Here is a 26,663-nt window from a genome sequence, read left to right as displayed (position 1 = left end):
TTTTATTGTAGATATTTTTCATATGGGTCGAAAAGCCATTTTTCCATTGAAAACCCTTTTCTGACAAAAAAAAAAAAATTCAACCATCTCTAACTTCCCTCATGCTGGGTTTCCCCCAGTATTCCACCATAGCTCCTTGCCACCCCCAAACGGTCTTTGAAAATCACACCTCCCAGCTGGGGATTTTCCAGCTCCTCTCTCTTTGGGTTTGTGCTGCACAGAAGCCCTTCGATGTTATTAAATCCCCTTTCAAATGTCTCTGTGTCAGAGTCACTCAGCATTTGGTCTGCTGTTTGGGTCGCAGGCCCATGTTGTGGTAGTTTAGAGGCCTAATCAGGGATTGGGACCCCACAGTGCTCGGCACTGGACATGCATATGCCAGTAAGACAGTCCCTGGCTCAAAGAGCTAGTAGATACACAAGCCAGGAACATCCTCCCCTTCCTGTCAGCCCCCAAAATAACCATCCACCCCCTCTTCCATTCAGCCTGACCCTCACAAATCCATCCAGTCCCCCACGCCCTGTCCACAATCCTCCCAAATGTCCATCCACGTTACCATCCTCAAATCTATCCATGCCACCCAGCCCTCCTCTCGGGACCCCTGAAATCCATCCATCCCCCTTCAGCTCTCTTCTCGGGACCCCCTAATCTAGCCATGGCCCCCTCAGGCTCTTAAAAATCCATCCATACCCACTGCCCCTCCTGTCAGAAACTCCCCTCCATCCCTGGTCTCCCTTCAGAACCTGCCTCCTTTTGCCTCCCCAAATCCATCCATCTCCCCTTTCACCCATTCCCTCAGCCCTCCTGCCTCCCTCACATCATCCATTCTCCCCTACCCCACCTCTCCCACTGGTTCCATCCAGGTCCATCTCTGCCTCCCTGCCCCATTTATCTCCTCACCAAGTGGAGTAGGGGTAGGAGGGACCTTCCTCTGTTTCCCCAAGGGGGTGGAGGTGGCTCTGGGCTTGGCTGCCTAGAAAGAGCCCTTGAAGGCTGGAGGTTGAGGTTCCCTATGCTAAGCTGGGTACTGCAGCTGTGGTTCTCCAAACAGGCAGGGTGGGGTCAGGCCCCTTGGTTTGCCTGGCGGGGGGAAAGGAATCCTTCCTGAAGTGGTAGGTCACTTACCTGAGGTGATGACTGGCTTCCCTTGGGTAGTTACTATCAAGAGGAGCAGTAGTGGCCACAGGAGCTGTCCCTTTGACATCTTTCCTCTTCGGTGGCAGTGCTAGAGTGAACCAACTTCCCCCAGAGCCTGCAGTAGGGGAGCCCCTGAGATAACGTGCATCTGCTAAGTCAAGAGAAAATCCCCTCATTGCTGGGAAGGGAGTGGTGCAAAGAGATGGGTTTCTCCCTTGTCGTGATATTTGGGATCACTGCCCACCTGACACAAGAGGCTTTTGACAGCCACAGACACTTACAACAAATGGATTTCTGCACAACTCATGCTCCGTCTTTGTCTCCTTTGTTTACCAGGGGCACTATCTCCCCCCAACACACTTAAACTTTCTATTTTTCTTTGCTAGCTAAACAAACCACATTCCGGGATCCATAGTGGAGAGGGAGGTGGACAGAGAAAGTTGAATGGCACTGAGCTGCCAAGTTTGCCTTCTGTCAAGCTGATCCCGGCCAGAGTCTTTACTTTCTCTCCAGTGGTTTCTCATAAACAGAAGTTAAACTCGGTGCCGGAGCCTGACTCACCTTTCTCTGTCGCTAGCTTCCTGGAAAGAGCCGGAGAAATTTAAACCTGTGCTATAATTAGGGAGATGGGGTAAATTCAGTAACGTAGTAATGTAGATCCGGGCCCTCGTTGTGTGTCTGTGCTAAAATCCATATGCACAAAAATCATGAAGGTGGAGTTAAGGGGACAACCTCACCACTGCCCTGTGTTCCTTGGGCCCTTCTGGAATGGAAAACCAGAATTCCTAACATGCGAACTTTGGGGAAAAACAGGAAATGCAAAGTGAAGGGAGAAACTGCCACACCAATCTTAACGCTGCTCCCTTGGGAATGGTGTGGGATTATAACAGAATTCACCCCCTCCCCTAATAGACCTGTCATTCTCTCTGTGCCCAGCACTGCTCGCAATCCCCACTCCCGATCTACACCCTGGGACCCAGTGTTGTGAACTGGGCAGCGATATTGATCTGGTGGGTATTGCTACTGGCTGGCAGAGGCTGGTACGGTGCTGTGATCTCCCAGAGGGGTGAAAAGGGGCAGAGTTAAGGTTAGAGGGTGAGAGAGAGAAAACTACCCACTCCTTGTCCTCAGCCTAACAACCCCGCCTTCTCTTTTGCTGGCACCCTGCAGGTCTAGTCGTCTGAGGGTACGTCTACACCGCCCTAAAAGACCCGTGGCATGGCCGCGAATGGCCCGGGTCAGGCGACTCGAGCTGCCGGACAATAAAACTGCAGTGTAGACGTTTGGGCTGAGGCTGGAGCTTGGGCTCTGACACCCCGGGAAGGGGCAGGATCTCAGATTCCGGATGTCTACATTGCAGTTTATAGCCCCACAGCCCCAGCCCCGTGAGCCCGTGTCAGCTGCCTTGGGCTGAGAGACTCGGTGCAGCTGGTTTTTTATCACAATGTAGACGGGCCCAGTGAGTTCCATCCTGCTGCCCATCACCATGGTATCTGGGCACCTTCTATAAAAAATCACCAGCAAAGTCCCTTGTGGATTTCACGGTGTCTCTGGCTCTTCCCCCTTTACGAGATCAGAACCCTGCTCGAGGGAGGCTCTGTTTGTTTTCGGAGGGTGGGGCGTTGGGAATAAACGGGGTGTTCAAATTCTGAGCCTCACGTATGGTGGAGTAGCTTTGCAGTGTCTCCTGAAGATGGGCAGACGCCGGCTGGGTCCAGTCTCCTCTGGAAGATTGTTCCACAGCCAGAGCCCCTCAACGGTGCATGGTTTGCCCCCTGCTCTCTCTGCGAGCTGCATTGTCCCGGAGAAGCGCAGCTGTCGTGGGGGTTCAAAGATCGAAATTCGGCCTCCAGCTGGGGCTTGATCCGGTAGTTACTTTGAAGATTCCGACCCAGCTGGCATTAGAAGCGGTCCTGGAGCCAGCGGAGAGGGACTTGGAGCCCAGATCTGCATGCGAGGCAGGGCTGGCACAAGGGCAGATGGGGTGGGACTGTGTCCACTGGAAGAGCCGGGGGAGGAGGCTTGAAGGGAGCTGGTCCCCCTGGGGCACATAAGCACTCAGTGGCTAATGTCCCAGGCTCAGCCAGTTGCCAGAGGCTGGGGGCGGTTACAGAATCCAGGAGACTTTCAAGCTGGTTAATTGCAGGAGTTCCAGGGTGAGGCCCATCTCTGCAGGTAACAGGCCTGACAATTAATAGGGCACATGCTCCCCACCCGTGAGCGCCTGCCCTGGTACCATGCCTTTCGTTTAAGGGACACATACATGTGCCCTTTCTCCCCTTCCTATACTGGGGCCTGCTCGCGTTGGGAGAGCGGAGCAACAGATTGGACCCCGGGAGCTGCTCAGCACTGTGAAATGTGAGGTAAAGGTGATGGGGTCACTGGCCAGGCAGGGGTTAACGTCGCCTTTCCAGGGGGAAACACAGGCTGGGAAACCCCTGATGCACCAAGAGCCCTGGTGGGAGCAGGACCCTGGCCAGATCAAGTGCATGGGGATTTCCCCAGCGCGTAAAAGAAACAGAAACTCTACAGCGTTGCTGCCTCCAGTATCAGCAGCTGGCTGGGCCCTGCAACGGGCCGAATTCTGCTTTCCATTAGACTGGGGTAAATCCAGAGTAATCGCCTCATCGCCTTCAATGAGCCGAATGCTGGTCTCACAATGGGGTATATTCAGAATCCAGCCCCACTGACTTCACTGGAGTGACTCTGGGTTTACACTGGGGTCGCTGAGATCAGAATCCAGCCCCACTGACGTCACTGGAGTCACTCTGGGTTTACACTGGGGTCGCTGAGATCAGAATCCAGCCCCACTGACGTCACTGGAGTCACTCTGGGTTTACACTGGGGTCGCTGAGATCAGAATCCAGCCCCACTGACGTCACTGGAGTCACTCTGGGTTTACACTGGGGTCGCTGAGATCAGAATCCAGCGCCACTGACTTCACTGGAGTCACTCTGGGTTTACACTGGGGTTGCTGAGATCAGAATCCAGCCCCACTGACGTCACTGGAGTCACTCTGGGTTTACACTGGGGTCGTTGAGATCAGAATCCAGCCCCACTGACGTCACTGGAGTCACTCTGGGTTTACACTGGGGTCGCTGAGATCAGAATCCAGCGCCACTGACTTCACTGGAGTCACTCTGGGTTTACACTGGGGTTGCTGAGATCAGAATCCAGCCCCACTGACGTCACTGGAGTCACTCTGGGTTTACACTGGGGTTGCTGAGATCAGAATCCAGCCCCACTGACGTCACTGGAGTCACTCTGGGTTTACACTGGGGTCGTTGAGATCAGAATCCAGCCCCACTGACGTCACTGGAGTCACTCTGGGTTTACACTGGAGTCGTTGAGATCAGAATCCAGATCGGGACGCCACTGATTGCAGTGGGACCACTCCGAATTTATACCCAGATCACTGAGATCAGAGTGGGTGTTCCCTCTCCTGCACGATGTTAGCTGTCTGCTGGTAACCAACCCATAATTCACATGAGATCAGGTCTCCCCCATCCCTCCCAACAACACCACAAAGGTTTTAATCGACCAGAAGGACAGTAGCAATTCCCAGACTGGATCAGACCTGAGATCCCTCTAGTCCAGCATGTTCTCTCCAACCAGGGGCGCCGGAACGGGGGGGCGGAGGGAGCAGGAGGTCATGGCCCCATCACTTTTAAAAGTGGAAGGGTTATGCCCTCTCACTTCTTACTGGCCATAGGGGCGAGCGATGGGAGTGAGAGGGGGCAGAGAGGAGCGAGCAGGGGCTGGGCCTTGGGGAAAGGGGTGGGGCAGGGGTGGGGCTTCAGGGCAAAGGGCCAGTGTGGGGGCGGGGCCTCAGGGAGAAGGGGTGGCACGGGGGCGGGGCCAAGGTTCGGGTGTTGGCGAGGGACCTTCTGTTGCTCCTGTCTCCAACAGTGGCTAGTGCCAGCTGCTTCAGAAACTGCAAATATTGGCAAACTGCTTGGCCCAAAAGAAGCAACGTTATATTGCGTGGTCTGAAAAGAAAGTTAAATCATAGATGATTGCGATCGTGTAAGGAAACCAGCCCCCCAACCCCCCCGCCCAGCCTTACCTCTCTCTTGGATGGGCATATCCTAGGATTCCTTCGGCCTTAGCTGCTTCCTGCAGGTTGTGTTTAAATGCGGTTTTATTCCGATATGCAGCGGGTGTGGGTCACTTTCCGGGATTATCTGGGTGTGTCTCACTTCATTGTTTCCCTGCCACTGGGGCCTTGGGCACTGGGACACCTGGGTCCCTCCTGTTCTCTGCCTGTGGCACACAACAGTCTAGTCTCCTGCAGGGGCTGGAATGCGTTGGTCTCATTTCGGTTGCTGGGTTCGGTGTGCAGGGTGATGGGTGCTGTCGGTGGCCTGTGATACACAGGCGGTCAGAGCACACGGGCTGGTGGTCCCTTCTGGCTTTAAAGTCTATGACTGTGATCACTGCCACTGCCCTGTGTATCCTAGCGCTCTCCTAGCGGCTACTGCTTCCCAAGCGGCATCGGAAAGCAGCGCCCATTTCGAAAGCAGCAAACACACCGTTGGGTTTGCACTGCACAGGAAAAGAGGCATAAAGTCAGGCCTGGCGTGAGGCAGGATTTGATCACCGTGTTGAAGCTTTTGAGGGTGCGATTTCCTGTTGAGCTGCCCAATAAACACCAGCACAGAAACAGGCCAAGTAGCAGAGTCCGGGCGGCCACTCTAATAATCATCTCTCTGGCCTCAGCGCTGCTAGCTAAGGAAATCGCCGTCACTGCGGCAGGCCACGGGCTCATTTTTGGCTGAGGGTCAGAAGCCAGGGACTGGGGCCCAGCTCTTCAAAGTCTAAGTTCCATGGGTCTGGCCCGGGGGGTCCTACCCACCCCTGAAATACTTGGGAAAACAAACGGTTTTGCCAGCGAGGGGAAATGAACCGGAGGAAGACATGAAGGAGTTTAGGGCAGGCTTCTGAATGCCAGTGAGATTTGGGTGGCTTAAGGCAGGGATGAGCAAACTTTTTGGCCCGAGGGCCACATCAGGGATGCGAAACTGTATGGAGGGCTGGGTAGGGAAGGCTGTGCCTCCCCAAACAGCCTGGCCCCCGCCTCTTATCCGCCCCCTTCCACTTCCTGCCCCCGACTGCCCCCCCGGGATCCCACCCCCTATCCAACCCCCGCCCCTCCCGCTCCTTGTCCCCAGACTGCCCCGACCCCTATCCACAATCCCGCCCCCTGACAGGCCCCCCGGGACTCCCACGCCTATCCAACCGCCCCCTGCTCCCTGTCCCCTGACTGCCCCCTGCCCCTTATCCAACCCCCCTGCACCCTGCCCCCTTACCATGCTGCTCAGAACAGCAGGACTGGCTTATTGGAAAGCCTGGGAGATGGGTAGGCATAAGCTGCCTGCATGGCGGCGTGGCTGTGGGGGAGGGGGGACAGCAGGGGAGGGGCCGGGGGCTAGCCTCCCCAGCCGGGAGCTCAAGGGCCGGGCAGGATGGTCCCGTGGGCTGGACGTGGCCCGCGGGCCATAATTTGCCCACCTCTGGCTTAAGGGCTTGTCTATGCACAAAACGCTGTAGCGCTTCAATGAAGACACTGCCTACGCTGACAGGAGGGGGTCAGGTCGCTTTAACTGTGTGGCTCACAGGTGTGGATTTTTCACTCCCCTGAGCGAGGTCATTACACCGATCTAATTTCCTGGTGTAGACCAGGCCTCGTTTTTCTAGACATCCTTTAAAAACCGCAGGCTCAATGCCCAAGGGAATGGAACGCTGTTTAGGCTTGCCCAGTACATACAGATTAGCTGCTGCACGTCAGCCCTGACCCACAGCCCTTTGCTACCCCTACCCTGGACTTCCCCCTTCTCCCCCCAGCTCTGTGGAGGCCCCTCTATCCCAAACCACAGCCCCCTCCTATCCCAGCTCTGGCCAACCCTCTCACAGCTCTGCTGGTGCCCTCAATCCTGGCTTTCAGCCCCCACCATGGGCACCGGAACAGGATGAGAGGGGCAGGGAGCCATGGGCCTCCCCACACACATTTTTTACTGGCCGAAAGGGCAAGTGATGGGGGGAGTGGAGAGGAGCGAGCAGGGGGAGGGGTCATGGGGGAAGAGGTGGCGCCTTGGAGAAAGGGGCAGTGTGAGGGTGTGGCCTAGGGAGGAATGGGTGGTGTGAGGGCAGGGGTTTGGGGAGACAGGGCGGTGCAGGGGCAGGGCCTTGACGGGGGTGGGGCTTGGGGGCTGGGCCACGGTTTGGACGCCTGTGGCCCTCCTACCCCTTTTTAGGCGCTTCCGCCACTCCTGGCCCCCACTGCTGTTCCAACTCTGTCTAGGTATGTCTACACTACAGCCACTACAAAGCCACATCTACAGTGCTGCCGTTGTGCCACTGCAGTGTAGACGCTTCCCACACCAATAGAAGGTTACACACCATACAGACAGTAGCTAGGTTGATGGAAAAAATTTTCTATCCACTTAGCTGCATCCACACCGGCAGTTAGGTCAACCTAACTATGGCGCCCAAGGCCTTCAGTTTTTCACATCCCTGAACGACGTCGCTAGGTCGCTCTAGTTTTGGAGCCTAGACCAGGCCTCAGTCGTCGTGTTGCTGACCAAGAGTCCCACCTCGTTTTGGAAGGCAGCCGGTTCTGGCCAGTGGGAGGACAAAGGGCTGAGGTGAGAAGACCCTGGGTGACCTGACCAGCCAGTTCCAGACAGTGGGGAACAAAGGATGGAAGAGACAGGGCCCTGGAAGAGAGAGGGCCCAGGTGACCTGTTTGCCTGGGACCAAAGACAAAGGATGGAGGAGGCGCTGTTGGGGAAGGTGATATAGGATGATCGGCGCGAAAGAGGGGGCTTCTGGACTGGGCTTCCCTTAGCAGTTTAAGGGCTCCCAAGGAGTTTGGGGGTAATTGTCTCCTTGCAGCTTCTTAAAGGTTTGAAAGAAACTGGATTTTTCTTCAGCCCCATTTTCAGCTTCCCCCAAACTTTCACGGCCTTTGAAGGTGCTCATTGACCGAGGCAGGGCTCGGGAGGAACGCCTGCCTCATTGAAGGCATGCTGTGCTGCCCAGAGGGGCTTTCCTCCCTGGAAACTCCCCCAGTCTGCTCACCTAGCAGCCTGCTTAAAGGAGACGAACCCATATCTCCACAGCCTCCTGCCGAGTAGCCTTTGCTAGAGACCACAAAGGGGAACTCAGCCGTGATCACCGCAGACATCAATCCAAGCGTATGTCGCTCTGTGGTGAACAGGGCTGGAGGTGCCTAGATTCAAGATGGCCGCAGCCAACTGACACCTTGTGAATGCCAGGCACAGCATGATTGTCAAACCGTTTCCCAGCTTTGCCCGCTGTGTGGCTCATCCCTTGAGTGCTCACAGCTGCTGCTTCCCACACAAAAGGCAGCAGCTTCTTTCTAGTGCAGGAAAAGCCACAATATGTGCGGTATCAAAAACTGCAAAAAATTACGTGCTGTTGTAACACTGACATACCCCGGTGGTCGGCGAGCGGGATCGAACCTGGGACCTTTGGAGCTTAGTGCTTGAGCTAAAAGTCAACTGGCTGTTAAGCAGACTTATTTTAACTCTCTGTTTAAGTGGTCTCAGTGCCACTAGATGGGACAGAATACCACACACAGAAGGTGTGTGGGTTACACTATTACTTAAAATTTTCAGGGGGGTTCCTAGTCCTGCTGGCAGGCAAGGCGCTGTGTAGGGAAGCCTGCAATATGGGTCTCAGCAGTCAGTCTGCAAAGCGCTGACCTTGAACAAGGTAGGGTTGAGTTGTGCCTCTCTGCCTTAGGGAGCAGCCTGTTTTGTCTCTCACTGTTTTGGGGTTCTTATGTGTCATCATTTTAAATTTTAAGCATTAAAGTCCTGCTACGTTGCAGTCTTCCATCAAGAATATTTTATGTTTTTCATCTAATTTGTCTCTGGATATGCCATGAACATAATACGCTTTCACCCCAAAAGTTCTGGCTCTGCAACATAATCACCCTAGAGCAGAATATGGAGTCGGTGTCTTCATTAGCCTTCAGTAAGGGGAAAAAAAACCCACTGAGCAGCCTCTGCCTGATACCACTTCCTGATGTTGGCTGAGTCACCTGCCTCAGTTCACATATAAAGAAGCAGCTGCCCCTTTCTCAGATCCCCAGCCCCGGGGCGTGCATTCGCCTCCAGTTGAACCAGCCATGGCTGGGGAAATAGTCTATGCTGATTTAAACATCCGTGGAGATTCGTCCCTCACCAGCCGACCCCAACCTCCTCACCACCTCAGTAAGTGGATTTTACCAGCTATGTTCTCACGATGTATTTCTAATGCATGCTGCAGCATGGGGAGTTTTAAGGGAGATTGGACGGCATCTTGCGGCTCCTCAGTGTCATGTGAAACACTGGCCCATGGGTCTGTATTGGGATCTGTAATCCTTTAACACAATAGAGCATGCTCTGAGAACCCCCTGACTAGTGATGTGGCTCAGAACCCTTCATGGCCGCTTCTGGTCTTACACGCTGATCTGAATAGAGGCGAGTTGTGTGATGGGACCTCTACGGATTCTTGGTTAAAGAAGGGAATTGTACAGGTTTCGCTCTGGGATTTGTGGAACAGATGGGGGCAAATCGAGGAGCAGAGAGAGAGCTGCAATGGGCACGTCTGGGGAAGGATGAGCGGTAATTAGCAGGAAGAATCTGGGAGGACCAGAATCTCGGTGGTTTATTGATTCAGCTCTCGGTTACTCTAGCGGGAGCCTTGAGTGGTCTTGTTGATTCATTCCCCTGTAACATCTTCTCTTAAACTAGATTGCAAAATCTTAGGTGCTCTGCTTTTACTGTGTGCATACAGCGGCGCTCAGTGCAAGGGGGGCCCTGGGAACGACTATAACACAAATACTGAATAATTAACAGAAGTAGAATTAAGGCCAGGTTCTGACCTCAGACCGGTGCAAATCCGGAGTGAGCTCTCAGTGCCGGATTCTGACCTCGGTGACACTTGTGTAAATCTGGAGCGACCCCACTGACATCAATAGATTCAGGGCTGGAGTTTGGTCTTCATTGACCTGGAGCGATCCCCACTGCAGGCAGTGGAGTGAGTCAGGGATGGATTTTGGTCTCAGTGACTCCACTGTAAATGTGGAGTGACTCTCCTCAGTTAACTGCTTTACTCTGTATTTGCCCGAGGGTAGCTGGGATCAGATTCTGTCAGGAAGCCACAGAAGATCTGCTGGGGGTTGGGGGCAAGAGGAGATGAGGGGTAATAAGTCCAGTGTCTCCTGCTGGAGGAGTTCAATTCTGCATAGGATAGAGAGAAATCACTCTCCTGCTCTCTTGTGTGTGACCAGCGCTCAAAGTGCATCGTCACATAAACACTGGGTCAGCCCCACAAACCTCCTGAGTGCAGTGCAGTGCATTATGACACAGCTCTGCCTGTAGCAGCTAAACCCCCTGCTGTAAAGGGGGGGGGAATTCCTGTCCCCCTCTGGGGTGGCAAAATCAACCCCACCTTATTGCCTTTTCTCCCCACCTGAAGGCTGCAAGGGGGCAAACTGATTTCACACCAGGGCTCTACCAGAGGTGACATTGAATCATCCGCTCCTGTTCAGCCACTGTCCCTCACTTTGGGGGCACATAGCCCTTTAAAGCTCTCATGCTCCCCCTCTCCCCCCGCCCCCAGGTGCAGTAGCGTTCACTTTGCATGGCCTTAACTCTGCCCCACAGCCGACGGTGCCATCCTGGCCCCACTGAAGTCAATAGCAGAACTCCCACTGACTTCAGACTTTCATAGAACTGTAGGCCAGGAAGGGGCCGCGAGAGGTCGTCTAGTCCAGCCCCTTGCACTGAGGCAGAACTAAGTATTTTCTAGACCATCCCTGACAGGTGTTTGTCTGACCTGTCCTCAAAAACCTCCAATGATGGAGATTCCACAAGCTCACCTCCCTAGGTTCTTGGTGCTTAACCACCCTGACAGCTAGGAAGTTTTTCCTGATGTCTAACCTGAACCTCCCTTGCTGCAGTTTAAGGCCATTGCTTCTTGTCCTATCCTCAGTGGTTAAAGAGGACAATTTATCACCCTCCTCTTTACAACAACCTTTTATGTACGTGAAATGTGTCATGTCCCCACTTAGTCTTCTCTTCTCCAGACTGAAAACAAATTGGGTTTGTTTAATCTTTCCTCGTAGGTCCTGTTTTCTTTACTCATTTTTGTTGCTCTCCATTGGACCTTTCTCCAAGTTGTCCACATCTTTCCCGAAGCGTGACGCCCCAAACTGGACACGATACTCCTGCTGAGGTCTTATCAGTGCTGAGTAGAGCAGAACCATCACTTCTCGCATCTTGCTTACAATGCTCCAGCTAATACATCCGAGAGTAACGGTTGCTTTTTTTTTGGTAACAGTATTCACCCAGCGTTCCCATCAGGGCTGACACCAAACTAAACTGACACAATAAACCAGCAACAAATTGAGCTCAGTGACGGCTGGCCGTCCATCTCCGTAACCTTTCCCCACAGAGATCTCACTTCACGCCCCAGGCATTGTGATGAGCCTCATGTAGGTCACAGGCTGAGATAGCACAAAGAGGATGAAGACCGCAATGAGGCCAACTGGTGCCTGTGTGTTTCTTCCTTTCTTCCACCCGCAACTGGACTGCTACCAGTCAGGGCTGCAAGCTGGGGCCTGCGTCACAAGCTTTAGCACATTCTTGTATATATGATAAGAATATACACTGGCCTAGTAATGCAGGGAAAAATGTGGGTGGTAGATACTGAGGCATGAATCATAGCAGGAGTACAAATGAATCCATTATTTAGATGGATGGTGAGACCATCCACAGTCATATTAGACAATGAAGGCGTAAGAGACGTAAGCCCGTGTGCTACTAATTCACAGGGAGGACTGCTTGACATTTTTCTGTGGAATCAATTTGCAATGGAAAATTGGGCTTTCGGCTAGACAATTCGTTGTTTGCTAACAGCATTTGCTGTCTGCAGAAAATGTGTGTCGGTTCGTTGGTTAAAAAACCAGAATGCCTGAAAATAAAACTCTTTGCAACTCCCATGTGGCACCAGGGCAGTTTAGTTTCTTCGTGTCCCCAGTCTCTTCTATGGGCTGGGTTCCCCAGCTGGGCTACATCTCCTATGATGCACCAGGGGGCTCCTAAGAATGGTATATTTCTGTCTAACAAACTGGTCTCTGTTATCACAATACGGAGAGACCTGCCCCAATTGGGAGGGTTTTTTAAGACAGACTGAACCAGCAGGCGCTAACTAAGCTCCAGCCCCTTTTATAATTATTATTAGCTCACGTAACCGTAGCAGAGAGTGCTTCGTCAGCATGCCATCACTCTTACAGAATGCCATCTCTTTCCCCGTTGGCATCAGATGGCTCTGAGGGTCAGCTGGGCTGCAAACGTCGTCCTGCTGGGAGCTATGATGGCCCTGAGCATCTGGGGTGAGTAGCTCAAGGCCACCCAGCCACGTGTTTGGGGGTACAGCGAGGTATCCAATATTCTCGTGTCCCTCCACAGTGCCGCTCTACCTCAGGCCCGCATTACCCGAATACCTGAGCACCACGCAATCTTTGGCAAATTAATCCTCTGTGAGGCAGAGCTATTGTCCCCTTCTACAGATGGGGAAACTGAGGCCTATGGAGACAAAATGACTTGACCAAGGTCACATAGGAATCCTGTGGCAGAGCAGGGAAGTCTCCCAAATCCCAGGCTAACCCTCTAACCATGGGGCAGGAACTCGATTTAGGATTTTGTTCCAGTTGCTAAGAAATGACTTGATACTTCACGCAGGCTGGACATGTCACATGAACAAGATAACATTGACGCATGCCACTCAAGTGACCCATTCAGAATAACTTTCCCTTTGCTAATGTGGAATGGCTCTGAAGGTTTGTAATGAATGATCTAGCCATCTATTAATCCCCACACAGACTGCCTTATCTGTCCCCCTCCCCCCACCTTATCTGACTATCTATCCCCCCCACTGCCTTCTCTATCTACCAATGCCCTAGATGCTGCCTTATCTAACAATCTATCCCCCCCCCACCACCTTGTCTATCTGTCCCTCCACCATTATCTATCACTCTATCACCACCCTATCACCGCACACACTGCCTTACCTTATCTATCCATCCCCCCCCCCCCCCCGCACCTTATCTATCCATCTCCGTACACGGCCATCTATCTATCTAACCCCCCTGCCCACTGCCTTATCTATCTATCCATCTCCCCTACACAGCCATCTATCTATCCACCCCACACATCACCTTATCTATCCATCCACTCCCTCCCACACCACCTTACCTAGCTACCCATCCATCCCCCCACCTTATCTATCTATCCATCCCCATACACAGCCATCAATCTATCCAACCCCACTGCCTTACCTATCTATCCATCCCCATACACAGCCATCTATCTATTCATCCACCCTCCCACACCACCTTATCTATCCATCCGCGTACACAGCCATCTATCTATCCATCCACCCCCCACACCTCATCTATCCATCCGCATACACAGCCATCTATCTATCCATCCACCCCTCCCACACCTCCTTATCTATCTATCCATCCCCGTACACAGCCATCTATCTACCCCATATCTGCCCCCTCACTCCCTACCAGTCAATAGACCCTCGCAAATAGTCTATTACAGGGGTCTCAAATACGCAGCCCATGGAGTTATTTCCAGCAGCCCGCCATAGGTACCGACTCCACCGGCAGCCAATCTCCCCTCCGCCCCTGAGCAAGCCGCGTCCCCGCTGCTCCTCCTACCTCCCAGCGCTTCCCCCCGCCAAACAGCTGTTTGGTGGTGCTTAGGACTTTCCAGGCGGGAGAGGAGAGGAGCAGGGACATGGCACGCTCAGGGGAGGAGCCGGAGAAGAGGCAGGGTGAGGGCCGGGGCCGGGATTTGGGGAAGGGGTTGGAATAGGGACAGGGAGGGGGCGAAGTTCGGGCAGGGACTTTGGGGAAGGGGTCGGAATGGGGGCGGGGAAGGGGTGGGAAGAGGCGGGGCCTCATGGACTAGACGAGCAGTCTGAGGTATGAAGTTCAGCATGTCTGATTCTTTGCTGTGAGTAGTTGGGAAGAATGTTTGTTAAAAGTGGCAACGTATTTTGTATGAATAATTACTTTAAAAAGTTCCTTCACTGCCGCTATGTTGATAGACTGTTAGTGTAGATCATCATCAGTGTTACTGACCACAGCAGGAATAGTTACAGGTGTTTTTTTATTAAAATCCCTCTTCGCATGATGCGGCCCTCGGGCCAATATACTAGTCCTCATGTGGCCCGTCTGGTAATTTGCGTTTGAGATCCCTGGTCTGTTACAACCCCGCGTTCTCACCATTCCAACCCTAAGTCATTCACACCGATGCTGCTCTGAAGTTTTTCAGGGCCCCTGCAGTAAAGCAGAGACCGGCGCATTGGCATCGCACCTAAGACGGCGTCTGTGCGACTCCCCCCAGAACAGCTCAGCAGGTAAACGCAACTCCCCTCCGCCCACCCAGCTCCATCCGCGGAAGAGCTCCCTGCGACCCAAATCACGGGTCCTGCTCGCAGATCTGGGGGATGGGTCAAGCCGAGAGCAGCCTCGCGTGGTCCCACAACATCAAGGTTTCTGCGGGAGAGCTCCCCTTAATGCTGGTGCGACTGATCTGGGCCATTCTGAGCTCCTTCGCTGCAGACCTGCACACCTGAACCTCGTCTGAAAAATGAGCAGCCCCACGCCGTGCTGCAGCTCAAGCAGTTGTTATGGGTCTAGGGAAGGTCTCCAACCTGCCTTGCACAGGAGATCAGGCTACCTGACCACAATCATCTCTAAGGCCAGCAGAACCTCCCACACAGGCTGCTGGCTTCCTCTTATCTCTGCCTGCAATGGAGGAGGAAAGGGAACTGGTTAGAGAAGCAGGGTAGGTCAGGGTGGGTGTGGTTCCCCTTCCCTTTCCCCAATTCCTGTAGCGGTTGAGATGTCCAGGCAGTTGAGGATGGGGGAGGGAAGGCTGAGAGACTGTTTCCCCTCCCCCAACTCCAGGAGAAGGCAGTTTGGGGGCATTTGACCCACTGTTCTGAGCAGGGTTTACTGAGCGAAGGATTCTGGTGGGGGGAGTTCACACAGCTGGGAGGTGTCGGGGTGGGGCGGGGCCCTGCAGTGGTGGATTACCGCACAGGCCCAGGGGACCCATGCCCAGGGGCTCCAGCCAATTTGGGGGCCACAGAAAAATCTCCCCCACCCCTCCTGCCGTGGCCCTAGGGCTGGAGGAATTGGGGTACAGAGCTTCTCTGGTCACAGCCCCGCAGTGGGGGGAAGGGGCAAAAGGGAGCAAGCAGGGGCAGGACAGAATGGGGTGGGGCCACAGGGAACGGGAGGAACAAGTCGGGGCCAGGCATGGAATGGGGGCAGGGGCGTGGAAGAAGGGGTAGGGGTGGGGCTGTGGGTGGAGCTGCAGGCAGAAGGGGTGGGATGAGGGCGGGACAGAGATGGGACCATAGACGGAAGGGGTGGGGCAGGGCCTCCCCACTTGCTCTGGCCAAGGGCCCCAGGAGATCTTAATTCGCATCTGGGTCCCTGTCACCCTTTTTCCCCCACCAAGATCTGCCGGTGCCCCTCAGTCCCGACCCACAGCCTCCAGCTGTCCCAGCCCTGGGCTCTCCTCGCCCCACGGCTCAGCCAGCGCCCTTCACTCCTGACTCACAGCCTCTGCGAGCCCAACCCTGGGGTCCCCCCATCCCACAGCTCCGCTGGTGCCCCTCTATCTGGACCCGCAACCCCCCAGCTCTTCCAATTCTGGCTTTTCTCTCAGCAGATGAAATTCTACGTGAGAGAAAAGTCCCTGGTTACCATATTTAGCCAGGAGGCTTCAAAACCATTTGCACAGTTTCCTGAGTCTTTAGTCTCAGTAAATTTCTCTCTTTCCATTTCTCCTTCCAGGGCCCCCCGGGTGCAGACTCTGTCCCCTGAACTGGCTGCTGCATGGGGACAAGTGCTACTGGCTTTCTAAAGAGAGCAAAACCTGGAACGAGAGTCGCAAGGACTGCTCAGCGAAGAGCTCTCGAATGCTCGTGATCCAGGACCAGCGTGCGATGGTAAAGTCACTAGCAGGGCATGGGAACTTCAGCTGGAGAGATGTCGAGCCTGACCAATCAAAACGCAGTGCTCTTCTAACCCCCACCCCTCCCACTGCTGTAGTATCTGACCACCTCCCACTCTTTAATCTCAACACCCCGTGAGATGGGGCAGTATCAGCCCTGATAGACAGACGGGCAATTCCCTTTGTGCCTCGGTTTCCCCATTGTACATCCGGTCCCAGCCCGGAGCATCCTCCTGCACCCCAAACCTCTCATCCTCAACCCCACCCCAGAGCCTGCACACCCACGAGTCCACCCCCACACCCCAACCCCCAATTTTGTGAGCATTCATGGCCCACCATATAATTTCCATACCTAGATGTGGCCCTCGGGCCAAAAAGTTTGCCCACCCCTGCTGTATATCCATTTATTTCAAATCAACTGAAGGAGCCTAAATTCTTTCAAGGCTCTGGACCATAGTGAATTACGGGCAGTTACATTTATTGGTATGCCTGGCCTACACTTTACAGGAATTCATAAAAACCATCACAGAGGGGAAATACCCAGTTTGGATTGGACTGCACCTGACAACCTCCAAGGGAAACTGGACGTGGGTGGATGGTTCCCTGTTAAATCAAACAGGGTGAGTATTTCCTGTTTTGAATTTAAGTCTGCAATCACCTTGTAACTTGATCATTCTGGCTGTTTGTGGGGCCAAATGCAAAGCTCTGCTGGGCTGGCACTCGAAGGTCACTTTCATCCCAGGCTTCTCATATTAAGGGCCGTATTTTCAAGGTGAGCCACGAAAAGAGTGATTGCAGCATCTCCAGCTATAATGGTGGTCTTACTCCATGCACCCTGCAATGTCGTCCACTGACCCTCATCTCATTGTTCCCTTGTACTCCCCAGTCTGTCTCCATCTGTTCTTATACTTAGGTTGGAAGCTCTTTGGGAAGGGCTATCTTTTTATTCTGTGTTTGTACAGCTCCTAGCACACTGAGGTCTTGCTCCCAGACTGGAGCTCATAGATATAGGCGCCAACTCCATGGGTGCTCCAGAACTGGGAGCATCCACAGGGAAAAATTGGTGGGTGCTCTGCACCTAGGCTCCCCCCTAGCCCCAGCTCACTTCCGCCTCCGCCCCTGAGTGCCGTCCCCACTTCTCCTCCCAGCGCTTGCCGCTGCGAAACAGCTGTTTCGTGGTGTAACAAGCAGTGGGAGGGAAAAGTGGGAACACAGCTTGATCAGGGGAAGAGGCGGGGCCGGGGCGGGGATTTGGGGAAGGAGTCCAATAGGGGCAGTGAGGGGGCAGAGTTGGGGTGGGGACTTTGGAGAAGGGGTTGGAATGGGGGCGGAGCAGTGCAGGAGGGTGAGTGGCAGGGGTGGAGTCAGGGCAGGGCTCGGGAGGGCGCGAGCACCCACTGGCGCCAGGAGAAGTTGGCACCAATGCTCATAGGTGCTCCTGTAATACACCTAGTAACTAACATATAGCGCTCGTACAATGGGATCCTGGCTCCCAGGCACTACAGTGATAGTAATTCTCCCTCACGCTCCCTGCTTAAAGAGCGAAAAACTCTTGCAATCTACCAAAAAAAAAAAAAAGGCAGAGAAAGTTTGAGGCTCTGTTAAGCGAGGCAGTTTGGCTGATGGGAGACACTATACAGAAGCCAAGTACACAGTTTATAATTCATCTGGTGGACTTGGGGAGCCAATGACAGCTAGAGGGAACAAAGCTGTGGAGGAGAGATTAACTCTGGGTGTGTGTGTTTGAGCCCAGCAGAGTGAGGGGGGTAAATAAGTCAGTAGCCATGGCCGCCTTCTCCCACCCTCCTGGCAGTTTTGCAGAGATCCCCGTCTGATGAGGCTCTTGCGTAACGGTGACAGAGCCCGGTTATTGGTGGGCGGGATCGAACCTGGGATCGCTGAAGCTTAGTGCATGAGAATCTACTGCAGGGCGAGGCTATGGGCGGACTGTGGGCCAAAGCTGGACCTTCAGGTGCTTTTGAACAGACCGCAAAATCTTTGTATTTACCTATTGTTATTGGGGTGTGAAAAATTTGGACCTTGGCAAAAAATAACTGACTAGCCCCCGGCTCTGCTGCATGAGCTAAAAGCGAGGCTGTAGCAGACCCGTTAACCTCTAGGCCACTAGAGGGGGACAGAACACAACCCTCAGCAGGCCTGGGTTACGCTTGCAGCCACCCTTTTCCCCACAGTGTCTCTGCACGTTCCTGCCGTGCATGAAGCAACACTAGGGTTACCATATTTTAATTTTTAAAAAGGAGGACACTCCATGCAGCCCTGGCCCCGCCCCCAGCCCCGCCCCAACTCTGCCCCCTCCCCTGAACGCTCCGCCCCCTGCTCCTCCCCCTCCCCTGCTTCCTGCGAATCAAATGTTCACGGGAAGCCTGAAACAGGGAGGCAGCAGGTAAGCTGGGGCTGGGGCGGGGTGCAGTGCGGCCCAGTCCGGCCACCCCGGCCAAGCGGCTCCCTCCGGCGGCCGGCCGGCCCAGGCCAAGAGGCTCTGGCCCCAGCGTCTCCCGCTCGGCTTGGGCCCTGGGGCGCTGGCCCCCGCCCAAGTGCCCGCACCAAGTGCGAGCACCGCGCCGGCCCCCAGCCAAGTGCCCGCGCCCCCGGCCGAGCACTGCGCCAACCCCCAGCCAAGTGCCCGCGCCGCCGGCCTCGGCCCCCGGCCGAGCACCCCAGCCCCGGCCAAGTGCCCGCACCGCTGGCCCGAGCCGAGCACCGCAACCCTGGCCAAGTGCCCGCACCGCCGGCCCGAGCCGAGCACCGTGCCGGCCCCCACCGAGCACTGCACGGGCCCCGGCCCCCGGCCAAGTGCCCGCGCCCCTGGCTCCGGCCAAGCACCGCGCCGGCCCCCGGCCCTGCACCGCCGGGCCCTCCCTCCCTATTTTCCAGGACATGTCCGGCTTTTTGGAATTTCCCCCCAGACGGGGATTTGAGGCCCCAAAATCCGGACATGTCCGGGAAAATCCGGACGTATGGTAACCCTAAGCAACACGACTAACCCCCATCACAGGTGGTTTGTTTCTCTCTCATTCTCCTACCAGCTCCTTTCACGCTCAGTGAGGTATCTGAACCCTGCAGGGGGAAAAAAAAAATCAAGTGCTAATAAACAAACAAGTGCTGCTCTAGGAGCTAGGTCAGGGGTGGCCAACCTATGGCTCTGGAGCTACATGCGGCTCTTCAGAAGTTAATATGCGGCTCCTTGTATAGGCACCGACTCACTGCTCAACCCCTGGCTCTGCCTCCACTCCACCCCTTCCCACCCCCTCCCCTGAGCCTGCCATGCCCTCACTTCTCCCCCCCTGCCCCGAGCCTCCTGCACGCCACGAAACAGCTGATCGGGAGGTGCAGGAGAGGGAGGGGGAGATGCTGATTGGTGGGGCTGCCGGTGGGCGGGAGGCGCTGGGAGAGAGGCAGGGGAGCTGATCGGGGGCTGTTGACGTATTACTGTGGCTCTTTGGCAATGTACATTGGTAAATTTTGGCTGCTTCTCAGGCTCAGGTTGGCCCCCCCCCGAGCTAGGTGATAGATCTAGACTCCACTGGTGACTTTCTTTGTTTTTCTGCAGGGTCTCACTATCGGCCCCTGACACTGGAAACAGCTGTGGGGTGTGGAAGGAGAATCAGATTCGTGGTGAAATCTGCAGTGGTACCTTTAAATGGATTTGCCAGAGAGAAGCTGTCCTGATATAAATGGCATTAACGGATCCCCTATTTGATTAAGGGACACACAGGCCTACGGTTCAGGCTTTGGGTAAAGCTCTCAAAGGTGGAGGGCCGTTGCTGGGCCTGGGAAAACGCCACCCTCCGCTCTGTCAGTGCTGGGACGCTTTAGAAATACACAAGAGAAAGAGCGCCCCCCAGGGGCACGTTTAAGCACAGAATGAACTTGTCTGCATGCAAATGCACATAGGAAGGGAACACACACAGAGCTGCACTTCGCAGGCCACGGCTGTAAGAGGACAGAGCTTCACGAACACGGCCTCAGAGTATTGATTAATAATTTTAATTACAAGTGCAAGTAATCAGAGTTAGATACATTAAATCTATACAATAATCCCTGTATTGAGTTTGTACCACTGATTAGTATATTAGCTCCTCCCCCTTTTAATCTTTGCAGTGGCTGTTTCCCACTGGGATAGTGTGGAGGAGTCACCCAGCTAGTCTCAAATACAATTTGCTTCTGACTCACCTGTCTCCCAGCGCTGGTCTCCGCTCTAACTACACAGCAGAAGATTAGGATGCTCTGCAGCAAACCTAGACATTGCAATGTCTACTCCGGCCCATCAGATGGCGCTGGGCCAGGGAAAAAAATAAAAATAAACCAATACATAAAAGGAAAATCAACAACAACACCACAGACTAGAACTAGCTGGAAAAGCAGCATTTTGTCCTGCAAAAGTTTCCACAGGAAAAAAAAAATCCCAAACATTTTTAAACATTCTAATGAAATAATTTAAGGGCAAAACTTCTTTCCCCGCTCACATGTTTTTACTTGTTCCCAATTTTTTCCACTTTGGAGACAGTGAGTGAGAAAGGATTTGTAGGAGGGTCGGGTTTTTTTAAAGAACACTTTCACTTTTAAATGTTCATTTAACACAAGGTATTACTTTCAGAAATGCTCTTACTGTTTTCCACCTGGCAAAAATTGGAAGGCAGCCAGAAAGTGGAGAGATGAAACAAAAAACCAGCACAATTTCAAAAGATTTACAAAATTCTGAAAACCGCTGGGGTTTCCCTCCTGAAATTATATTGGAAAAAAAAACCTTCAGAAAACTAAAATATGAAGTCATTGAAAATGAAATTTCTGGAAAAAAAAAAAAGTTAATGTTCAACTAAATCCTGTTTTCTGACAAACTTTTCATTAGAAAATTTCCAGTTGTCTCCAAGTTAGAATGAGGGAAGAAACTGATAAAACAAGAGGTTCCTTCTAGCCTTAAACTCTATGATTATGAGCAAATTAAAACAGAAGGAAAAAAATACAAGGTTGTGGTTTTTTTACTGTTAGCTTATAGGACTGACAAAGTCATAGCAAACTTTATAAAACAAAAGAAGTAAACAACAAATAATTAAATAGGTGAACAGTGAACACTCCTTGGCATCACACGATTAATTTTTTGTTAGTTGTGAGACTTTATACATTTCAGTTATTTAGATTCAGCCGCCATGGTTTGGACAGATGATTCAGCTAGAAAATACCCAGCCATATCAAACAAGGGGAAAATACGTATCTTGTCCTCCACAAAAGTACTTGTAAACTTAGCTGGCAAGTGAGTCCCAGGGGAATTAAACCCTTAACCAAATTTGCAAATGAACCTTAAAGCATCTAAAGACTCTTAAGTCTTAGAGAGTTTTACACACACATTGATCTTTGTCCTTATCTAAGTTTCTATAGCAAAGTCAGGAAACCAACTCGCTTACCCCGAATCAGATTTTGCGGTTTGTTTTGCTCACTGATTAAAAACTTGATCACGGGGAAAGTCAAGTGCAATTGAAAGGGTTCTACATACCTCAGCTTCTCTGCCTCGAACTCGCCTTGAAAGATAACTCAGTGAGATTAAAAGGCATCCGCTCTGCCTAGGAGTTTGTAAGCAAATTCTTGTGGGTGGGATGTAATGGTGACAGCAACTCACAATTCCCCATTGCTAGTACAGAGTACACAACCCGATGCCGTCTCACAAAGTAAACCCCTCTCCTGGGCAGCTCCACAGCTTCCTCACAGGGCGCCAGCGCCTCTGTAACTTTTCTGCTAGCACACCTAGCTAGTTATCAACTTCTGGCTTTTCACGCATGCTTGGCCTTCCCTTTCCAGTCTCAATAAGCCCAGCAAGGCCTTAACACTCTCAAACATACAGACATTTCGATTTCCATTTGAACCTGCGCCTCATTTCTGGCCATCCTTAATTACCTTCTTGGCTCCACAACGGAGACTCTCTGTCAAACATGCAGCTACCACATTTTGATCTGGGAGACAACACAACACAGTCCATGCAGGAGACATCGCTAGAAGCCTCAACAGAGGGCCCATTGGGGAGTTCGGATCCCAGTCCCATTTAGCCTTAACTCACAACTTTGTTGCTCAGGGTTGGGAGACAGCATGAGCGAACACAGCCTGGTTCTGCAACAGTCGAAGAAAACCCACAGCCTGACTGCTTGTCTCTTGCCGCAGCTTCCTTCCTTCGGGAGGATGTTGTGTGAGGCTGCCTCTGTGGATTTTCTTAGCCTATTGCTGTTTAAGATTGTCTGAATCATAGGCGCCGACTTCCCCTCTGCCCGGTGGGTGCTCGACCCTCCCTGTCCCCGCCCCTGCCCCGCCCTCGCCCCACCCCCATTCCACTCCTCCCCCAAAGTTCCCGCCCCTGCCTCTTCGCCTCCTCCTCTGAGTGCGCCGCGTCCCCGCTCCTCCCCCTCCCTCCCGGAAAGCCCTAAGTGCCGCCAAACAGCTGTTAGGCGGCGGGTGGGAAGTGCTGGGAGAGAGGGGGAGGAGGGGGGACGCGGCACGCTTGGGCGGGGGGGAACTTGGCTGCTGGTGGGTGCGGAGCACCCGCTAATTTTTCCCCGTGGGTGCTCCAGCCCCCGAGCACCCACAGAGTCGGCGCCTGTGGTCTCAATCCGTCTTCAAGCAGTGCTGCCTTCCTGCTCAGCCGGCACAGCAGAGCGGAGGGTATGTCCACATTGCAATCACAGGGTTTGGTGGCCATTCATGCAGATCTACAACATACACATGCTAATTTTAATCTAGCTAGTACTGGAGCAATGATGCTGCAGCCGCACAGGCTGGAACCTGGGCGACTAGCCCAGTGCTACTGCACCTTCATTGCTGTAATCACATACCCCCATTGCAGTGTAGACGCACCCTGACAGACAACAGCAGGGGATGCTGGGAAGGGGTTTTAATCCATGTCTATAGTAAGGGGATATGGCAGCAGACTACGTTGGCATAACCCCAGAGCAGACACATCCTACAGTGGGGGGGGGGTAAGGGGGTTTCCCCATCACTGTAGGAACACCGCCTTCCCAGTGACGGTAGCTAGGTCAACTTAGCTGCGTCTACACTGGGGGTTACGTCGGTCTAACTACAGCATTCAGGAGTGAGTTTAACTAAGACCTGGTCTATACTTAAAACAACCAGGACAAAGAGGGCTATCCAGGGGCCACAATAAAGAGCAGGTTAGAAAAGAGGCTTATTTACAACAACAAAAATCTGTCAAACTCTAGTGAGGATCTTATCGAGCGATGTTTGGAGCGTCAGGCAGCTGGGCCCTGAGGCGTTTCCCCAACCTTCGCCCTTCAGTCCCCCGGCATCGCGTCCTCCCGTCGCATCCCGTCGGGTGTGCTGCAGAGCCAGTAGCGCTTCGTGGAGCACCACGACGAAGTGGCAAAGTCATCGCTCAGGTACGCGCAGTCGCCTTCTCCCCTTACCGTAAACCTGCGACAGAGACACCCTGGCGATAAGAGTCGGGCCGGGGCCGGGCATGTGCCCCGTCACACGGGCCCATCCAGTGAAACCCCTCGGGATCGCCTGCTTCCTGCACCAATAACTCCACTCAAACTCTTCCTGGCAAGAGGGGTGGGGAAGAAGAGACTAAAAGGTTGATCTCCAGTAGGATTAAGGAACGGTCTTCTGTCCACACTGACAATGCAAGACACCTAACTCTTTTAACATAGCTGGGTTACAAGCATGGTTATTTCTGCAGCATAGCTTCTACCTCAGGGATTGTCCTGCCAGATTCTTCGCCAGCAGCCATTCTGCACTTGGCATTGACTCAGCATGGGCACTGGAGCCTCTCTTCCTACCTTTTTTTCTCTCTAGAGAGGAGGAGAAAGGGCTAAGGTCCAGATTGTGAAAGGTATTTAGGCACTGCTCCTCTGCTCAGCAGGGCAAGGCCTAAGTGACTTAGGTGTCTAAGGCACTTTTGAAACGGAGACTTCTCTTCTTAAGTTATTTCGGCTTTGAAAGGCTGAGTAACGCTTAAGTACCTTTAAAATCTGGGCTTAAATCCTTACTGAACTTTTCAGGAAGTACCATGAGTCTTTAAAGCGTTTCCACCTAAGCTGCCCATTAGAGGGTTGGAGGGGAAGGCAGCAGCCCACTGATCTGCTAGATCAGCAATGGGGAGGAACCCCAAAGACTGGGGGGGAAATGTCACAAAGGAGAAAAGTCATCAACGTTATTTTGAGAATAACACATTTTTTTTAATCTGCCTGAATTCAGCCCTTTTCCCATTTGGAACCTAGCTAGAAAAGGACTCACAGGTTGTTGAAGTGTTCGCCATTCACCCATTGCCAGGTCTGCGCCGATACTCGCTTCAGGCCAATCCAGAACTCAGAGAGGCCTTTATATCGCAATATGAACATCTTTAAAAACAAAACCAAAAAACCCAAAACATTATAGTCTGTAATGCTGTTGAAGCAGTTAAGCTATTTCCAGTCACTGCTTCAAGGGGACCTGCTGCCTAAAACAAATCTCTTTCCTAGTGTCGATGGTCCCTGAATTTGCAGAGAGCCTCACACATTAGCTATGAACTGCACAGTTCAGCTCCACTTGTGTTAACTCTGAAACCTAATGGTGCCCAACTCTATGTTAACTATTTTGCTGCTAATTGTTTTAATAGCAACATTCAGCTAACACGCTTACTCACTGCTGTTGGGCACAGTGGCCGGTATTTGGTGGGGGACTGGTGAGGATATCTGATGGGGGAGTGGGGCAGATATCACTTGTCTGCAAGACTCAGTCTTTAAGGCCAGAAGGGACCATCATGATCTTCTAGACCTCCAGCACATCACAGAACCTCACCCACCCACTCCTGTAAGAGACCCCTAACCGCTGGCTGAGTCACTGAAGTCCTCAAATCATGAGTTAAAGACTTCAAGTTATTGAGAATCCACAATTTTCTCTAGTTTAAAGCTGCAAGTGACCCATGCTCCATGCTGCAGAGCAAGGTGAACCCCCCAGGTCTCTGCCAATCTGACCAGGGGGGAATTCCTTCCTGATCCCAAATATGGCAACTAGTTAGACCCTGAGTGTGTGGGCAAGACCCATCAGCCAGACACTGGGAAAGAATTCTCTGTAGTAACTCAGAGCCCTCCCCATCCAGTGTCCGCTCCAAACGTTGGAGACATTTGCTGCTGGCCGTCGCAGATGGGCCACACGCCATTGTAGGCAGTCCCATCATCCCATCCATCAATTTATGAAGCTCAGTCTTGAAGCCAGTTAGGTTTTTTGCCTCCACTGCTCCCCTTGGAAAGCTGTTCCAGAACTTCACTCCTCTGATGGTTAGAAACCTTCCTCCAGTTTCAAGCCTAAACTTGTTGATGGCCAGTTTATATCCATTTGTTCTTGTGTCTATATTGACGCTTCACTTAACTCCTCTCCCTCCCTGATATTTATCCCTCTGATGTATTTATAGAGGGAAATCCTATCTCCTCTCAGCCTTTGTTTGGTTAGGCTAAACAGGCCAAGGTCGTTGATTCTCCTCTGGTAAGGCAGACAAACGGCTGTGCCACCGTACCATGGACTGTGGAAACGACTGCTTAAAAAAGAAACTTTAAAGTCTCTTTCCTCCCATCCTTTTCTGCACCTGTTCTGTTTCCAAAGTTCCTTCCCACCCTCGGAACTGCTGGGTGAGATCTGGGCACAGATCTTCCCGTCATTAACTTATGGGACTGTGAGGCCATGGGCAGCGCCTGATTCCTGCATTTGGGGAGCCCTGACCCGTCCTCCGCCCAGAGGGCCTGGGACAAGATCATGCCAACACGCTGCTTGGTGCCTATACCTGTTTTATTTTTTGTTTTTCCTTACCAGGTCTTTCTCGGTGTCGATCCAAGCCAGGGAGGCATTGAGTGAAGAGCAGAAGCTCTGACTGGAGTCCCAGGTCCCCTCGGCCTCAGAGAAATAGTAGCACTTCCCTCTGTACCCGACCCAGCCATCCAGGCAGCAGGGCACATGGAATTTTGCATTTAGATGGACTGGGGTGGAGACAGGAGGCAGCTTGGATTCCAGAGGAGACTTCACTGAAGTTAAGAGAATAGCAGCGATAAGAGACGTGTCCCTTTGCTTTCTCTAAATTCAAGGGAGGAATCTATAGAAAGCTGATAAACGTGTATCGTGGGTAGCACCTTTCTGGGCCAATGAATCAACTGACCCTGAGATCGGTCACGTACCAGGTGCAAGCCCAGATCTGCCTGTTTAAAGGGGTTTTTGTTGTTTGCTTGGGGCTGATTTGTCCTCTGGTCTAACGCACCGTTTCCAGCCTTCCTCATTGCGCAGCCCCGTCTGCCCAGCTGCCAGATTTCCGAAAGCTCTCAGCTTCCCACTGAGACAGCAAAATAAGCCGCTGGATTTTCAAAAAGGGCTCGGCACGCGCTGGCCCTGAGCATTTTAAAATCTCATCCCTTGAGTCTCCTCAGCCGTTCCGTGGAGGGACCGTCCCCACTAACTGGGAAAACACTTTCAGCCAGACGGGCT

At 52.9% G+C, this 26,663-nt stretch overlaps 2 protein-coding genes across 4 annotated transcripts; one reads left to right on the top strand and one right to left on the bottom strand.

The window, feature by feature from the left end:
• The first annotated feature begins 8,477 nt into the window (after nt 1-8,477).
• On the top strand, nt 8,478-21,141 carry LOC117870445 (killer cell lectin-like receptor subfamily F member 1). Of its 3 annotated transcripts, none has more exons than XM_034757597.1 (6): nt 8,478-9,377; nt 12,446-12,544; nt 14,491-14,583; nt 16,034-16,188; nt 16,701-16,813; nt 19,765-21,141. In XM_034757597.1, the coding sequence occupies exons 1-6, from the start codon at nt 9,293-9,295 to the stop codon at nt 19,886-19,888; spliced, it is 669 nt and encodes a 222-aa protein (XP_034613488.1). In that variant the 5' UTR covers nt 8,478-9,292; the 3' UTR covers nt 19,889-21,141. The 3 variants fall into 3 exon arrangements, with proteins under 3 accessions (XP_034613488.1, XP_034613489.1, XP_034613490.1); XM_034757599.1 differs by having other exon boundaries at nt 8,480-9,377; nt 12,475-12,544; XM_034757598.1 differs by lacking the exon at nt 12,446-12,544 and having other exon boundaries at nt 8,479-9,377.
• A 1,571-nt stretch (nt 21,142-22,712) lies between these two features.
• Nucleotides 22,713-26,458, bottom strand: LOC117870387 (C-type lectin domain family 2 member B-like). Its single transcript, XM_034757521.1, has 4 exons — nt 26,360-26,458; nt 25,998-26,258; nt 24,450-24,553; nt 22,713-23,624 (listed from the first exon to the last, which is right to left on the bottom strand). Exons 1-4 carry the CDS (start codon nt 26,456-26,458, stop codon nt 23,486-23,488), a joined length of 603 nt encoding a protein of 200 aa, XP_034613412.1. The 3' UTR covers nt 22,713-23,485.
• Nucleotides 26,459-26,663: the final 205 nt, after the last annotated feature.

Source organism: Trachemys scripta, unplaced genomic scaffold (assembly GCF_013100865.1).
Source record: "Trachemys scripta elegans isolate TJP31775 unplaced genomic scaffold, CAS_Tse_1.0 scaffold_28, whole genome shotgun sequence".
Taxonomy (NCBI): Eukaryota; Metazoa; Chordata; order Testudines; family Emydidae; genus Trachemys; species Trachemys scripta.
This window is presented reverse-complemented; position numbering and strand designations above follow the sequence as displayed.